The 18987-nt window shown below is 37.3% G+C and overlaps 2 protein-coding genes across 4 annotated transcripts in view; one reads left to right on the top strand and one right to left on the bottom strand.

Moving 5' to 3' along the window:
- LOC122715127 (prolyl 4-hydroxylase subunit alpha-1) overlaps positions 1-18987 on the bottom strand; it is a 321169-nt gene that overhangs the window by 21400 nt on the left and 280782 nt on the right. The window lies entirely within an intron of this gene.
- On the top strand, positions 2889-7578 carry LOC122715126 (probable helicase with zinc finger domain). The gene is made up of 5 exons (XM_043937048.1): positions 2889-3236; positions 3470-4155; positions 4475-5146; positions 5236-5751; positions 5988-7578. Exons 1-5 carry the CDS (start codon positions 3014-3016, stop codon positions 6618-6620), a joined length of 2730 nt encoding a protein of 909 aa, XP_043792983.1. The 5' UTR covers positions 2889-3013; the 3' UTR covers positions 6621-7578.

Raw genomic sequence — 18987 nt, 5'->3', positions numbered from 1 at the left:
TTTTTTTTTTTTTTGTTTTCTTTTTGTCGAGAATGAGCCATTACAATTGAAACCCCAGTATATATATATTTTAAAGGTGTACACAATTACCTGTTAGTTAATGAGAGTTCCATTAATGGAAACGGTAAATAGATTTCATTATCGTGCAATTTACATTCGAGAATTAATTTATTCGGTTGTCCTTCTCAGTTGCCAAATGGATTTTCGTTATGAACAAGAAGCGTGGCTGTTGATAGGTGAACGCAATTTTTGTTTTGTACAACATTCGCGTAATTGCGTCTGTCGACCTATATATATATATATATATATATATATATATATATATATAAGGGAAATTAATTGTATCAAATTAAAAATAACAACGCGAACGTTGTACTTAGTTCAAATATTACATTTCGTAAGCACGAAACTCAAAAGTTAAATTAGGATTACACACGTGTGTATATATATACATATATATATGCTCTTACATCGTCGAATGTCGTGGCTCGATTTATTCATGAGAATTAACCATCGTTGTACCATCTTGGAATACAAAGTAGATAAGAAACTTGGTAAAGTTTGTCCGCATGCGATACAACCATGCTCCTACATAGAAAGCAAACACCAGCTATAAGTTCATAACGGTGGTAGTGACTTTTAGATGGAATCGTACGCGAGAGGACAAACGAATGACATCTTTCTTCTTAGAAGAAAAACAGAAAATTATAACGACATTATTTGAAATGATATAAAGATGAATTCTTGTAAGCATTGCCAAGGATATCAATGTTTTGTTTTTCGTACAAGGAGCTATATATATATATAAATATATATATATATAAATATATATATATATAAATATATATATATATAAATATATATATTTATTTTTAAAAAAGTTAAATAATTATTACAATTAAAATACACAAAAAAAAATTCTCTTTAACGAGAATTTATTATATTAGATTGGAAAAAAAGTTCTTGCCGTTTTTAATTATTAAATTATTATTATTTTAATTATTAAATAATTATTAAATTCAAATGCACATATCTCAATAAAGAGCATTGCAATCAATGCACTTTTGCACAATGAGAAACAAATTTTGTTATTCTGGTTGAATAAAATTCTGGTGTCCTGGAACTGGAATAGGAAAATTGTTCGAATTTGCTTCTTGTTGAATTATGTTTTCAATACTTTGAGAAATTAGAAAAATATATAATTTAAGAATAAAATTAATATCATGTTTTTACAGAGCACTTTAAAATTATATACAAAGTCAATGCAATTTAACATCAACTTGATTGAAAATAGAGTGTTTAAAATCAAAATAACAAAAACTATAACAAGAACTTTCTTTCCAATCTAATATTTTAAGATGAATGATCTGTAAAATTTTCTTTCTTTTTATATTTGAGTTTTATGTCGCTCCTATAGGTTATTAACGACATCAATTCTATTCTTTATGAAATCAATCTTACATTTTCTTTTCTTTTAAAGTTTTTTGAATATGATCTCTAATTTCTGTTTGCTTTTCTTCTTAATCTGTACTACGTAAAATTTATTTTACAACGATCTCACGTATTCTCCCTTAACCATCTCCCCGCGTGGAAAGAGAGAGAGAGAGAGAGAGAGAGAGACAAAAGCATCCCTCGTGTCGTTTCTCGAACACGCGTTCACACGCACGAGATGCGTACTTTATACACACAACGCCACCACGCGATCGAACGTCGTATCAGATTTCCCTCGGGGAGAGTTCGAAAACGGACAAATAGTTTAGTCTCGCGTTGGAAACTGGACAACTGAAGTCCCGGTGACTTCAGTCGAATTCCGGTGGTATTTTTTCATCCATTCCCTCCCCCTTTTATTCGAGGTGTCAGAGTATAAATGGAATAGGCTGGTATCGAGAGGGAATACCTGGAGGTAACGCACGAAATGGTCGACGATTCGAAAGCTTTCAAGCCAGTCGGGGGTTAACCGCGACTCCCACTCCTCTCCTCTCTTTCTGCGCTTCGCCCCCCCTCTCCCCTCCTCTCGTCAAGGCTCTTCAAACGCCCTTCAACTCCCACCTATACACGCGCATTCTCGCCTCTTTCCTCTATGGTGGCGCGTGGTGGTCCCTCTATCTCTCGAAACCCTTCGCCTGGCCGCAGGATAATGGCGATCGTCATTTAGCCACTTCCGGTGGTTCGATAGCGGTGCACGATTTACATGAGAATCTTCTCTCTGGAATTTCCACCAGACTGCGCGAGAGGTATGAAGAGAGGGAGAGGGAAACGGTTTCCCTTTGGTTGGATTCTGATCGTTCTTCTTCTTCTTCTTCTTCTTTTTCTTCGGTTTTGTTTATTCGTTTTAGTCGAGAACTGTCCACGGCAATATGTTCGCGATTTTTCAATCTGATTCGCGAATAAGAGTGATTATTAATAGAGTGATACAAGAGTGATATCATATATTAGATAATTACGATGAAGAATCGAAAAGATCGAAGTTTTAATTTTAAATTTTGCTTTGTGAATAATTGAAAATTATATCTATACTTTTAAGAACGATAGAAAGGGACCCTTTAAATGTTCGTAATCAATTTTTAATTTAAATACTAAATTATTGAAAAATATTAATTTGCTTTTTTATTTTCTTTCAAGATTTTTTTATATTGTTACTTATACTCCCGTTTATGAGAAATTTCTATTGTAAAAAGATTGATGTAATAAATATGATAAAATTTTTTTCTGTCGTTAAAAACCTTGCTCTCAATCGTCGATAATATCACTCGCCCGGAGTTACGAGTACGTCGATAGTCGCAAGATGGCGACGATTGTGTTCCGACATTATACGTTGGCGCATGCGCAATGCGCACAAGTAATCCATCAGTAATGGAAAGCGTTGTGCGGCGTAGAACAGAGTTATCGTAGCGATGCGTGGTGAAATAGTGCATCTGTTGCTTCGAAAACGTGAATAATCGTGGATTGTGGTATGATGTAGTTAATAATATCGAAATTTTGTTGAAATTATGCGGAATTTTTATCCGCGATCATGGTTGATCACTCGTACCGAATGAACGGAGAGGTTAATACACCGCTTTCTTCCGGCTTCGCCGAGAAGGTACATCACGACTGGGTAAAATCAGAAAATCCCGAGACGATTATGACGTGCAAACAAACGGACGACGTGTTGATTTTCCCTAATAAAAATCTTTGTTGCCGTTCGACCAGTAACAATGTGATTTTCAGTTGGGACTTCCAAATTTTGGCGAACGGTAAGTGTCGTTTTTTCATCGTGTTTACATTTGTATTTGACAAAAATAAACAATTAATATTTGTAAACAATATTAAAGTATTTATCAAAAAAAAAAAAAAAAAATGAAATATCAGAATAAATTATTATTATTAAAGTGATATTGATATACATTGATCAACATGAAATATATATGGTTGAAATTTCTATCTGATATCTGATAGGTGTCAAAGAATTTATTGTATTTATATGTAGGTAAGCAGTTGCAAAGAGTAGTATTAACATTGGATCAGAATCGCAGAAATTTTGCAATCAGATCTGTTCTGCATAATAACGTTAGTATTGGGATCACGAATGGCCAAGAATGGTATAATTCAGAATTAAACGAGTCGAATACAAGTGGAAAGTCAACGAAGAAAATGCATTATTTTGTTAAAATTTGCTTTGTTGCTAATAGATATGGCACGTATCGCCAAAATGTTATCTTTTACTTTGGAGATTATCCTGTGATACTCCAAAGGATTTGTATGGATTGTTTGCCAACCGAAGATTTTACAAGGATTCACGAAGCAACAAATTATCAATTCTCTCAGAATCCAAAAACATGGAATAACGAAACGTCACAAATTTGCTGGTTTGAGTCACCTTTTGTGTCCGCAAAAGATCCAAAGGAGGACAAACTGTCGGTGATCTATCCTTATCCCGATAGAAGCAATTTCATCCTGACTCAAGAGTCTCTTACCGACAATTGTTTGACACCAGAGAATTACAGAGGCCGTCTTCATGAGTTGATCACCGTTGAAGAGCTAGCTAGACACGAACAGATAGCTAGATATAACGAAACTTCATACATGCGTCTTCTTAGTCATTATGTTTTGACATCTGCAGGCGATGGATCCACCATTGCCAAATATGCACCACCTGGTGAGCTCTTTGCTCAGGTGCGGTTCCTTTTAGCAATTATAGCTTTCTTTCTCTTCCTACTACTACATTCTTCTACTACTTTGAACAGTAATAATAAAATTAATACTAGTCTTACAAATATATATATATATATATATATACACATACATGCATACATACATACATACATACATACATACATACATACATACATACATACATACATACATACATAAATACATATATATATATATATATATATGTATATGTATATAATAAATATATACTCTAATTTAGTATAGTATTGTCTCGCGTTTTGATTCTTAAAAAAAATTGTATGATGAATTTTTATCACAGCTGCCGCTAAGCCGCAGTATCTCAGAAGATACGAAAAGCGGCAGACTGTTCCTGAGAGGTTGCAATAAAGTACTTTTCAAGAATTTGTCACGAGCCACGAACATGATATTCGAGGCGCACATAGAGGACAAGTGTACACAGACCGTGTACGTTAGATTGTCGAAAGAGTGCGTGCACACGTTAAATTTGGTGGCCAATACAGATCTCCAGGTGCAAGTGCAATTTTTATTGAATCGGCTACCTTTCTGCGAGTGGCACAAGACCGTGGATAGTTTGCCCGATATAGGATTAGTATTTCTGAACAAGGCCCACGTGGATATGAAAGAGATCAACTTTTTGGATCTGTTGGGAAGGGACGCGGTCAATTTCAGATTTTCATTGCTCAACGTTGAGCAGAAGAAAGCTTTGGCCGCGATCACCGCCCCCGACAAAATTTCAATGCCACCTGTCCTACTGTTGGGCCCGTTTGGAACGGGGAAAACGTTCACCATTGCCCAAGCGCTCCGTTACTTGCTCACCAAGAGCTCCGAGTACAAGATACTGCTCTGCACGCACAGCAACAGCGCTGCCGACCTATACGTGAAAGAGTTTTTCGACGTTTGGTATAAATTCGAGAAAATACCCCGATTGAAGCCAGTCAGAATTTACTACAAAGGTAGAGCCAAGAACACGGTACGTCTGTCCGGAAGGAAAAGAAAAAAATTTCGCTATCTAACCGATCGGAGAGATAGTTCCCCTCTGCTCTCATTCCACCATTTCAGGTGCATCCAGTGGTTCAGGAGTACAGTCTAATGAAAAAGAACGGCACCTTCCGAAACCCGACCGACGAAGATCTGAGAGATTGCGGCCTGATCGTGACCACACTGGCCACGTCCAGCTGCCTCACCAGCCTGAATCTCTCGTTCACTCACATAGTGATCGACGAGGCTGCCCAGGCGTTGGAGTGCGAGGTCCTCATACCGTTGTCCCTCGTCACCCCTCAGACTCGCCTTGTTCTCGCCGGTGATCAGATGCAACTGGCCCCCGAAATATACAGCGATCTTGCAAGCGAGCGTGGCCTTGGCATAAGCCTGTTGGAGAGGATCTACGGGATGTATCCCCAAACCCATCCATGCAGAATTCATCTGCACCAGAATTACAGGGCACACGAGGACATCATTAGATTCACCTCGGAAATGTTTTACGAGGGGGTGGTGAAACCGGCCAACGACATGTTGATACAACACCCCGTCTTAAAACCTTTGACATTTTACGCCGTTCAAGGTGTGGAAGTACAGGTACGTCCCAATCACGAAGAATAATTATTTGCGAATAATCAAAGTTAGTTTTCAACCTTATTATCACGAATATACATACACTTGATACATTCGCCTCTTCCAACGATACCAATAAATTTTGCCTCCTCTTCAGCATCCTCAACAACACCTCCTCAGTGAACACGTCTTTCCTTTTTTTTTTTTATTAAACTTTCAACTTTGTTTCTTTTTTCTCTCTCTCCCTCTCTCTCTACCAGGACATCCACTCGACAGGCTACGCGAACATGAGCGAGGTGTACGAGCTGGTGAACCGCGTCCAGGAGCTGAGGAACAACTGGCCGGTGGACCGTTGGGGCTCGTACGACGAGAAGTCGATCGGTGTCCTCGTCTATTACGCGGAACAGGTTCAAAGGATCCGAGCCGAATTACGGGAACGCGGGATGACGGACGTGTCCGTGGAGAGGGTGTTGAACGTGCAGGGGAAGCAGTTCACAGCCGTGTTCATAAGCACGGTGCGCACGAAACATTGCTGCCGATACTCGGCCGAGAGGAACGTGAAGGACTACGGGTTCCTGACCAATCCCAGACTCCTGAACACGGCCATGACGCGTGCCAAGTGTCTGGTTGCCGTGGTCGGTGACCCCGTCGCCCTCTTCACCATCGGCTCGTGCAGGAAGCTGTGGCAAAGGTATCTGGAGCTTGCCGATCTGCACGGCATCGATCGGGACACGTTGAAGCACCATCTCAGCCTGGTGCCCGAGCTCCCTCTCATCGCCCCGTTGAATCCATTGGCAAGAGAATTCGTACCGAGAAGCAACTTCTGCATGGTTGTGGAATACGTGCCGGTCCCAATGATGTACCCGGTGTTCCATTGTCCGTATTTCTCGTAGTGCCGGCGGAAATCCGCATTGGAATCGAACGATATGATCGATCGAGCATTATCGTCGTTCTTAACCCGACTTCTCTGACCCGACCTTAAGTGTCTTATTTTCTCTCCTCTTCATCATCATCATCTTCTTCTCCTTCCCCTTCCTCTTCCCCCTCTTCTTCCACTTCTTCTTTTTTTCCAACCGAATGTCGAACGAAGAAGAAAGAATTGAATTTTTTGGTGGTGCATCGATCGTTTTCGATGAGAAGATGACGAGATTTTTTTAATATACTTGATATTTTGTAAACGTGATTTCGTGAAAAAAAAAAAAAAAAGAAAAAATAGCGACGATACCGTGAATCGATGTAGCGCCACTGATAGATGTTGGGTTAGAAAGATTAATCGGTTGATCAACGATGATGGCTTGTATGTATACATTATATATCTCTGTGTCGGTTATTGGGGATTACTAATCCTTGGAGTGTCTCTATCTCTATCTCTCTATCTGTCTCTCTACCTCCCTACTCTCTTTCTCTCCGTCTCTCTATCTCTCTCTTTCTCTCTGTGAATAGATTTAAGGAATTAACAATTGTTGCTATATAAATAGATTTGAATTGTGCACTTAGTCTTATGAATGTGCCCTCGGAAATCAATGTTTATTATAGATCGTATTATTTCTTTAATCCTTTCGCCTTGTTGGTTTATCAGAGATGCATCCGTTTGGAGATTGTGCAGCTTATCATATACGACACTATATATACCGATCGATTATAGAAATATATTTTTTACTAGTTCCTTTACTAGTTTACGCAGTTTTGTATGAATCTTTTAATATTCCCTTTTTAATCACCTTGCATATAAGCGGTATGATATGAAAACGTGACGCTGCCCTCACAAATTGTAAAATTCACGAAATGACCGAGGAACGCTTCCTTTTATTAAAAAAAAAAAAAAAAAAAAAAAAAAAAAAAAAGAAAAAGAAAAAAAGAAAAAAAAATCTACCACAATGCTTATCGAATAGTAAAAATATCGAAATTAAACGATTTTTTATCCGTATTATTTTCGATTTCTTTTTTCAACGAAATATCTATTTATACAAATATATTATATATATATATATATTTATATATATATATATATATGTATGTATAAATATTTTTTTTTTAACGAGTCACCCATAATAAAAAATCACCAAATACTTGATACTTTGGTTCGAATGAAACGTAGCATAAATTGTTACGTCTTTTCAAGATTCTCGCATCCGAGAAATTCACACACGTTTCAACGTACATTTACATTTCCCACATTTCCGGTAATTGCGCAAGCGTTTGGTGATTTGTGAACGGAACAACTGTGTATCCGGATGCGAATACCTCGGAATAAAAGGAACTCGTTTCTGGACGAGTGACGCTAGTTTGTCTGGCTGGCTCGCGAGTTGGAAGAGTCAAATGGTCACCGACGACCCTCGAACGGCTGAAAAGGGTGGCGAAAAGAGCGAAAAGCGGTTCGCGGATTCTTTTGAAAAGCGCGCCGCTTCTGTTTCACGCGTCGCGTGAATGCGGCCGCGAACAAAGCCGCCTCGTCCGCTTTTATTTCCGTAATTAAGGACCACTCTGACGAGCATTGCGACCAGGTCGTCTTATAATTAAGGGAAAAAAAAAAAAAAGAAGAAAAAGAAGAGAGAAAAAAAGAAAAAAGAAAAAAGAAAAAAAAAAGATTTGTGAAAACAATTTTTATCCAATATCCTTCTTCAACGGATATTTTTTTTGTTCGGAAAAAAATAAATAAATAAAATAAATTGAGGACCTTTGAGGTGTTGGAATTTAATATTGTTATCATTATTATTATTATACATATATTATATAGTTTGGTTACGTATAGTTGCATGCGTTCATATTATTGGTTTATTGCACGTTCGTTACGTGACGAGATTGTCGAGTTGGTTTTTCTTTTCTGGACTTGTCTTGTTTTCATAATATTTTCTTTCTTTTTTTTTTCTTTTTTTTTTCCTTGTACGAATTTTTGGTTCGTTCTGTTCAATCAGTTTTTATTTTTTTCGTTTTCGATTCACCGTTTCTTTCAATTTTCCTAATCTTCTCACGATCGAAAAAAGACAAAAGAAAAAAAAAATAAATAGCGATAGAGAGATGGGCGAAATTAAAAGAAAAAACAAAAAAAGATACGCGTACTTTCTTTCCCTCTTTGTCAACAATAATAATTTATAGCCCCGTGTACGAAATAAATTTTTACGAGTATCAATTACAGCGAATATCTTCTAGCGCTTAGAACGAGAAGGACGAGTTGTTCCTTTTCTTGTTCCTCTTGTTGTTGCCGTATCCCTCGTCGCGATCGAAACAAGCGTTATTTCTGGAAATACGCGGATTCGATGACTTGACGCGCGATAAAAAGAACGTGGGAAGGAAGATGGGAACGAGCGAATGAACAGCTCGTAGTTAAACTCAATTTCTCTCTAACAAGGGGGTTATATCGCTTCGGGCATCGGAGGAATTTCAGCGATATTCTTGCTCTCTGTCTCTCTCTCTCTCGACGAGAGAGTGGGATAACAGCCAACGCTTGGAATTTATACACGAATACTATTTGCTCCGTTTTTACCGTTGGGTAAATGGTAATATTTAATTTCACTTCATCCTGCAATTTATCCATCGATTCATTTCGCGCGAATTAGAGTAGAAATTGAAAAAAAAAGAAAAGAAAATCGTATTATTCTTAGTGATCCAACGTATCAATTCAATCGTGAAAGGGTGTTTCCGAACGATGTCGAGAACAGCGTGCGCGAAACAATTAATTGTGATCGTCGAGCAAACAACGCACCACCACTGTCGACAGATTCACCGACAGATTAACTCGGCTGTGATCACATATTACCGCGGCGTCTCGGCGGTATCCGGAATTACGCGACGATCAATACGGTAAAGACGTATTACTATGCGATCTCTCCTCCAAGGATATTACTCGGATCATCGCCGCATATCCGAACGTGTAGCGTTCACGTACACTTTGAACAAAAGGCACGAGTATCAAATGGCGCGTGTTCGAAGAGGGAGGGGATGACAACAGGCTTCCCGATTCTCGGTCGGTAATGTCGATATATCGATGGTGAAAAATATTGCAACGCGATATTAATACGCATTATTCGCGAGCTACATTCGTGCTTTATCTGGAAAAGAAAAAAAGGAATCTACCTCTTCGAATCTCAATCGTCGAAAATTCTCCAGCTTCGAAAATTCACGACTAATTTCACTTCATACATCGCGAAATGGAACGCCAGGATTTTCTTTCGACTCGTAAAAAATAAAAATTACGATCAACATCCATAACCGGGCAATTTCCATTTTAAAAAGAATCTACTCAATTTTCACGGATGATTGGTCCTCGGTATAAATATCGGTTTCTCCTCTCTCTCTCTCTCTCTCTTTCTCCTTCGATGTATCGGCTGTGCACGGAACACGGTGCACGACGGGTGGCCATCTTGGTGGGGGCTCACAATATGGCTCCATTTCCGAGGCTGTCGCTGGAGATCGGGACGATAATTTTCTGGTGGCTCGTTGCCTCGACGTTTTCCGACCGTTTGGCCACGGCCAACGCCAAATGGATGGATCGTCGCCACCGGAAGTCGATTATAACGTAACAATTTTGGGAATCGCGGCGCTGCAATCGCGGGTAACAAATTTTCGGGACGATGAACTTTCTCCGTTAACGGTCGCTGCTCGCTGTTTCCAACTGCTTTTTCGCCGCTCTGTGATCAACGTGCCGTTTCACGCTTCTCGATTCGAAATTGTTGGCCGGGTATAAATAGGTCCACCGATCTTTCGATAAGATCCATATTATGTCGGTTAATTAGTGTCCCTCGCTTTTATAAATCAATGCTCTTTGTTCGCGTAATTTTTCGTTTTTTTTTTTCTTTTTTTTTAAATTTTGATAATTGAACAGCGTGCATCGTGTTGTTTCGTTAGATTTTTCGCCGGCTCGCTTCGTTAAATTCGATTTTTATCTATTCCCGAGCGAAGCCAATTAGCACGTGTTTCTTTCACGAAAACACGCGCAATCACTCGCTCCTCTTTCTCGCGAAGCGTCGAACGAGATCGACTTCCGGCCTTGCCCAACCAACTTTTTCCTAATTGCATCGCGCTTATCGCGATACAGCGAGCCGAGACCCGCCGCCTAGAGCAATTTCCCCGTTAATTGAAATTTTTCCTGGCCCCTGCCCGCCCAATAGGTGGCCTGCAAAAATTGGATAAAGTCCTCTTTTCACCCAACTTTCTCGACGAAACTGCGAAAACTGGAGTAGAAGATTCGTTACAGGATCGTTAATGATGAAAAAGTTTTGAACAAGTTTTTCCTCTTCTTCACGCTCGCGATTTTGTTGTACGAAATTTCTAAAAAAAAGTATCCTATCTATTACTATCACCCGTCGAACAAAGAACGAAGACTCGGTTTCATTTAATATTCTCGAGAATCGAAGGCTCGATAAAATTACTCTCAACGTTGAGAAAAAAAATAAAAAAAAAAACAACTGAAATGGAAGATATTTTGTAGAAATAATAAGCTAAGTAATAAGAGACTTTGAAAAAATTTAAAATCCTGTTTACGTCTTACACACGCGCGCGCGTATTATAAACAACGTTAAGGACGTTTATCTAGAAGGCTCCACTTAATACTACCTAGCATTCCTTGCCTCGAGGAAGGAATCCTCGGTGAAATTATTCGCGCTTCACGAAGGAACTTCTCCCCCTTCCCTTCACCCATCTCCTCCCCCTTCCCCTCTAAGACTAAGATTAATCGTCGGTTAATTAGCACCTCATTGGATGCGAGGGATAATTTTATCAGACAGCGACCTATTGCCAGGGTTAATGCCGCGCTGATATTGGCCGAGGTAGATACGCCGATGACAGCCACAGTCGCTGATATATATATATATATATGTACATATTATATATACATACGCACGCACGTATCCCTGCCATTGTCGCGGAACACCGGCAGACGCGCGTTCCACGTGTGTGTACACACGCGCGCAGCGATGGATCGGTGTGCATCCGTTAACGCACGCCCGCTCGATTGTGGTTGACCGTGGTTGAACTCTCGTCGCCAACTCTCCCCTTCCTCCTTCTCCTCCTACTTCTTCCCCCCCCCCCGTCGCCTCCTCCTGCTCCTCGCAGCGCCGTCTCCTCGATTCTACTTGCTTAGAGATATTGTCTGCGCGACGCGTGTCAGCGTGTCGTTGCCACCCACGCCGTGTGCCCCGATAAAATTATCCTGTTGACGAGTTACCTTAACGAGCGAGACGTGGATCACGGTAATTCGCCGCCGAGATGTTGGGGCTGTTTCAGAGCCAGCCTCTCGCGTTTAAAGCGAGACACGACTGGCTGCGGGCTGGTTTTTGACGTGGCTCGAAGGATAACTCGTCGCTTGGATCGTGCGTTAGTCGAGTTATAGGTTATAGGAAGAACGGTGCATGGATGATGGGATTGATTGGAGTTGGAATTAGAATTATTGAAATTCAAAAGTATTCTTTTTTTCGTATGTATGTATGCGATGAGAGACGATTCGTGTTACGTTGGAATGAGGATGAGTATGGGTTAGTATTTATATTTCTGATATTGGTGTTTGTAACGCGATTCGAGGTTAAGTTTTAAAATGTACGAAACTGGAATGGTTCGACGATTAATAAAAATATTACATTGGGATGAGTTTAGTATTTCTAATGTTGGATTTTAATATGGTTAGAGGATGAGTTTTAAAATATACGATGCTGGAATGGTTCGACGATTAATAAAAATATGTATTTCTAATGTTGGTTTTTAACGTGTTTATAGGTTGGCTCGAGGTTGTTTTAAAGTACGATGCTGAAATAGTTCGACGATTAATAAAAATATTACGTTGGAATGAATTTAATATTTCTAATATTGAATTTTAATGTGCTTAAAGGATGAGTTTTAAAAATTCGACGAAAATTTAAAAGTATTCTTCTTTTTATATGGGATGAGACGATGAATTTTTATATTACGTTGGAATAAGTTTAGTATTTCTAATATTCGTTTTTGACGCGTACAAAAAACGGATAATTCTAGTTTTCGTAAAATGATATTTTGGATATTTTTCATTCGCAGTTGATCTACGATAATTTCGTTGACTGTTAAATGGATATTATATTTTTTCCCCATTTATTTTTTGCAATAATCTACGTGTGATCGCTTTATTCGTTATCCTTTTTATCGAAAAATTTATTTTATATCTTATAAATTTATGTATTCAAAATTTATTACTCGTTTAATCCATTTTTAAAAATTTATCAATCGTTTTCCTTCTTATTTATAAATTTATATTTAACCATGTCGACACGAGGCCGCAAAAGTTCAAAAGCAATCTTCCTACTAAGAGGCAGTTATTAAAAAAATTACTTTTTCGAGAAGTTTAGTATATTTCCATAAAGTTAAAGTGGAACTAATCTCTCTGACGATATTCCATTTAAGAGATAGGTAGAAACCTATCCGATTGATCGAAATTTCCTCTCCAGCCAAGGGTTGGAAAAATCAAGGAACAAAAACCCAATAAACTGATTCCCACCGGAGTCGATAAAGCGTTAACGAGTTAAACTAATTTCACGCGCCATTTCGATCGTTGGAAAACCACCAACGAGTATCGTTAAAACAAACATTCCGACTGTTATATATATAAAAAAAAAGAAGAAAAAAAAGAAACGAACAACAAATTCATACACATCACTTCGATATACAGGGTGATTCTACAACACTTTCTTCGATCTATAACCATCCATACATCTTAATTTTCAATAAATTCGTGTGATATTTTCTACTTACTTTAAACAATGATATATTTATAAGATATCTTTGAAACATCGATTCTAAAGGAGACAAAAAGTCGGTATACGAAAAATCTGTCTTGTTTATTTTAAATTATTTATCCAGTAAATAAGAATAAAGCGAGAGCATCCGTTGCTTATAATTTAAATCAAAAAATAGTATTTAAATCGCAGATCATTATGAAAAATTTCAAAAGTTTGGCGACTCTAATAAATCTCTATCGTTATTATTTTGGATTCAGAATTAACTCTCCAAAAACGTTCCAATATAATTCGAATCTCTGAATATCAGAGATAGAAATTGTTTCAACCAACACCTTGCGTTACCATTCGGTTTTCGAATCATGCGTCGAAAGGGAAATTTTCGGCGACTTCGCGCAATCGGCTTCGGCGTTTCGATGATTCGGGGACCGATCTCGAAGGAGCCTTCGTCAAATTCTTCTCGCCGAATTTTCAGTTAAACACGTTCGAAACCAGCTTCTCTCCAGCTTCTCTCCAGCGAAATTCGTGGAATGCATAAATTGGTAATATTATAAGTAGAAAATATATAAATATATTTCCGTTTTAAGTTGAATTCAAGTTTGAATTCTTTCGATTTTCTATCGTGATTTTTTCGAATTTAAAGAACAGGGATTCGAAAGATGATTGGAAGGATTGTCCATGGCGAATTTTTCCTTTTCTTTTCCATGCGTCACTCCATCTTTTTGCGAATTTAGAAAGAGGAATAGGAGTTTCTTTAGGGAATTGGATCGATCGCTTATGATCGATAACGAATTTTTTTAATTTTTCATTGATTTCATTGAAAAAAAAAATACGTTTTTTTTAAAGGTTGCTTATAGTCGAATTTTTTCATTCTTCGTGATTGTCTGTCCACTTTTGAGAATTAAAAAAAAAGGAATACGTTTTTTTAGGGGATTGGATAGATTGTTTATGGTCGACGACGAATTTTATCGATTTTTCATTGATTTTGCGATTATTTAAAAAATTAGAAAAAAGATGTACTGTTATAGAATTAAAGCTCACTGAAATTTTATTTATAGTTTTATTATTGAATATTGTCAGCAGCAACCACTATTTCATAGTTGGTACCTAGTCGCTTTTCTTCGATATGCACTTCAAATGTTTTGTAAATAAATACGCGTATAATTAAATATATTCATTCAGATAAATCTATCCAACTAAATACATTTTATTTATTGTTTTCACTACCTTCTAAATAGTTTATTTAGAGATTGGATCGCTTATGATCGACGACGAATTTTTTTCTTTCCTTTCCACGCGTCGATTTCATTTTTATCCGCTCGAGATTCGAATACTTTCAATTTTCTATCCTCCTGTGTTCGATCGTTCTTCCATCTTTTCGAACTTAAAAAGAGGATTACATTTCTTTCTTAGGATATAGGAAACGATCGTTTATGATCGACGATGAATTTTCTTTCTTTCTTTTTTTTTTCTTACCTCTCGCTCCTCCTCTCCGTTCACAGATTCCTCGCCAATTTACCGGATTTCACTTCGTTCACAATTACAGGATGAAACAATTTCAACTTGATCTTTTTTTTTTTTTTTTTATCAGAGGACAAATCGCCCCGTTTATCAATCCTTGGGATCGCGGCGGGCGGGTGACAAATGGCGAAGCGGAAGGGTTGTTTTTAAAAAAAAAAAAAAAAAAAAGAAAAAAATTCGGTTATTCATCGGTCCATATAGAAAATTGAATGGAATCAAGCGCTCTGTCCGGATAGTTTGTAACCGATCTAGCGAAACGGGCGACCGCAATTTTGCGAACGGCCAACAATTCAATTAAATTCGCGCCAACACCGACGCGCCGCCACCACTTCCGCCGCGGAAACGCGCCCGGAAAATTTGGCCGGCGCAAAATTTGTCGAGTCGCGCCCGAAATAAATTTCGTGCCTCGAATCGATCATCCTTCTTTCCAACGAATGCTCCTCTCCCCCCTCCCCCCGCCCTTTTAATTTCCACTCTGTAATTCGGTAATATAATCATTACACACAACCGTGGGAGAAGGGGATCGATCGTCCCCTTTGTCCGGCGAAACGATAACTCTGCTTTTGCTCCTTTTGTACCCTCGTTAATCGCCTTTCGATTCGAATTCCGATGTAATAATTACGGAAATCCGATACGTAAACTCGATCTCTCTTCTTTTTCCTCTCTCCTCGCTATTCACGTTTAATCGCACGATTTTCAATTTGTCAGGAAGCATGGTTATCTAAGATCGTCCTCCGAATTAAAATTTCCGGCTTTCAATCTTTGCTACGATTTTTCGCACGTTCCGTTCTCTCCCAGTGCCGCGCACAAACCATTTCAGTAGTTTAGATCTCCTAAGCTGGAACGCAAAAAATAAATAGCGACGCGAGCGACGCTTCTCACACGCCGTATCGCTCGAAATTGTTGCGTAGAACTGAAAACTCTTAGAGCGCTCGTCGCGACTCTTCTTGAAAACAAAAGAATGTTCTTTCAGATGGCGCCACCAACAATAAAGTAATTCGAATTCGGTGAGAAGTTACGCTCGTAGAAAGAAAGAGGAAAGAGAACACCTAATACGTCAATTTACCTTCGTTTGTTTCGTTTCACGATTTTAACGATCGAGAAGGGAAGAAGGAACGGATAAAGCTGTTCGGAAGATTGAACAGATATATAGTATAGTGCAGTACAGACTGCTTCGAATATTTAGAAACGATTCGGCGTGAGTGAAGCGTCAACGTGCAGTCCAGTCTCGACTAGCATTATCCTGCTTGAAAAGAATTATATTACACAAACGCTTGCGAAGTTTTCTTTGCGGGTGGCGCCATGAACGGTAAAGTAATTCGAATTCGATGAGAAGTTACGATCGTAAGAAGAAAGGGGAAGGAACTTATTTGCACACCTAATATATACATATATATAGTTTCCCGATTCTTCGCACATCATTTCTCAAATTATGCGTTAATTTTCGAAGGAAAGTTAAAAAAGCCAACAAGAAAACGTGAGAAAACATGGAAATGTGGAACCCGGCTTCTCTTCTGTATCCTCGTATTATCCACCGGGCCGAAGCCCGTTAATAACGAAGACGAGCGCTCAATCGAGTCTCGAACATTCCCTACCTCTCCCCTCTCCCCTCCCCACTTTTCGACCTCGATATAATCGATAATCACACGGGAAACGGGGCCATCGCATCGTCGAGATGGCCCGAATACAGACGTCTCTCAGGTGTATCTCGAGTACATAGCGTCGCTTAAATTTCCCCCTCCCCCTCTCTTTCTTTCTCTCTCCTAGAGATCACGCGCCTTTTTTTTCTTTTCCAAAGGGATTCGAAAACACTTTGACAAAGATACGAAACACGGAGGAGTTCGGAGGGATTGAGGATTCGAGAAACGTTTCCTCCCTCTGAAACGGAGGAGTGTAAAGGATGGAGACATGATATTATTCATCCGCGAAGCGAGGAGGAATTTTTACCGCCGCGTCGTGCGCGATGTCAGGTGGAGGATATCTTCACGTTTTATATCTTCTCTCCCCTTCCCCTTCTCTCCCTCTTTTCCATCGGATATCGGGACGAAAATGCGCGGATTGTTTTATGTTGAAAAGTATATACGATACATATTCTCTTTCGAGGAGACATCGTACATCGTGTCACGTGCTCTCGAACATTGCCGATTATAAGCGACAGAGATGGAATAAAAATGGCGGCACTATCGCTTCTCGTTTCGCGAATGGTTGTAATGCGTTCGCACGGGGAAGAGGGAGAGGGAGAGGGGAAAGGTTTTAAGAAAAGATTAACGTAATTCATTTCGAGAAATATTCGAGAGTATGTTTAATCTTTTAGAAAACGATATCCTGTTTTTTGTTATAATTTATTATTCTATTAAAAATGTATATATATAAAATATAAAAATATGCGAAATAAATATATAAAAAAGAATGTAACAAATATTGCAAAAATGTTGTTGTAGCGGGCAATTAATTTGGAACTCGCTACGAATTTGGCAAACGTACGATAAATGGGGCCAGATATTTCAGAATTAAACTAAAAATTATAAAATAAAAAAAGCAAATATAAGAAGACATTACTGTATGACCGTTCAAATATCGAAAAGAATAAAAAAATTGCCAACTAAAATCATTACTTTAAGTTTAAAATTAATTTACAAAAAAAAAAATTTATCGATAATTTAAATTAAAACAGATGTATATTTCATTTAATCTATAAACGTTTGAAAAGGAGATTTAAAATTTTTAATATATTGTATATACGTTGTATATACATATAATTGTATATACGTTGTATATACATCGAAACAATTATTCCTTATTTACATTTGAAAATGAATTTTGTACAGTTAATGTCCGTTATTCGAAGCACCGTGCGCCGCCAGTTTTGGGCCCAAGCGGAAATTGAATTTTCTCCTTTTCGAGCAACAATTTAGCTTCACCCAGGAATTGCTCTATCAATTTCGAAACGAATAGTCGATGAAACGGATAACACAATCAGGACAAAATTGGAATTGGCGGGGAAAAAAAAAGAAGACATTAATTTCTCATACACTGATAAATGAAAGTGGTGGAAAAAAGAAATTTTTGGAAATCTAGGATATTTATGCAATGTTAGGTATCGATTCGATTCGTTATTTGAATCATATATATTTACTGCAGGATTAGATGCTGATTTTACCATAATCAATAATTATAATGCTGTAGCAACAGGAATCAAAGTTTTTTTTGTTTCAAGTTTTATTCATTATTTCAAGTTAGCAATTTTTAAGTAATATTCATTATTATTCATTTCAATTATTATTTTTATTCTTTAAATATTTTATATACTAATAAAATTTATTTTAATTAAAATTATTATAACTATAATTAATTAATAAATATATTTTGACTATAATTATTTTAACTAAAATTTTAATTTTATAATTTAACAATATATTATTCTACATCTCATGAGATTATAAAGAGCTTGGGAACCTATTCACGAAGCGATATTCTAAAAAAAATCAAACATTAATAATTATTGTCACCATTCAAGTCACCGCTGGAGTTACGGCATTAACTCAAAAAACATTGGAGCGCAAAGGGTTAATTTTTTATCATTTATCATTCTCCAATCTTCTATAATATTACAATTTAAATATATATATATATATATATATATTATACATCTATTAATATATATTTATATACATATTTATATTATATTAATTATTAAATAATATATATACATTTATATATATAAATTTAATATATAATTAATATAATAATAATTAATATAAATTAATATAATTTATATTAATATAAATATTATATTATATTATAATTAATTAATATAAATTAAATTTATATATATATATTTTAATAACATTAATTATTAAATATATATGCATTTATATTTTTTATACATATATATATATATTTACCAATCCATATTCGTGAATAGATATCATATTACCTTTCTAATACACAGATCGCATTCTGCTCCAATATTTTCAATATGGTAAGAAATTTATCAGAACAAATCCCATATATATATATATATATATATATATATATATCA

Source organism: Apis laboriosa, unplaced genomic scaffold (assembly GCF_014066325.1).
Source record: "Apis laboriosa isolate Shangri-la unplaced genomic scaffold, ASM1406632v1 scaffold34_cov151, whole genome shotgun sequence".
Classification (NCBI taxonomy): Eukaryota; Metazoa; Arthropoda; class Insecta; order Hymenoptera; family Apidae; genus Apis; species Apis laboriosa.
Note: the sequence above shows the minus strand (reverse complement) of the source record. Positions and strands in the feature narration are given on the sequence as shown.

Bases quoted from the DNA above. Each gene is read 5' to 3' on its own strand.
- LOC122715126 (XM_043937048.1), top strand. From the start codon at position 3,014: ATGGTTGATCACTCGTACCGAATGAACGGAGAGGTTAATACACCGCTT. The intron at 3,237-3,469 runs GTAAGTGTCGTT...ATTTATATGTAG, and splicing joins CTTCCAAATTTTGGCGAACG to GTAAGCAGTTGCAAAGAGTA. The intron at 5,752-5,987 runs GTACGTCCCAAT...TCTCTCTACCAG, and splicing joins TTCAAGGTGTGGAAGTACAG to GACATCCACTCGACAGGCTA.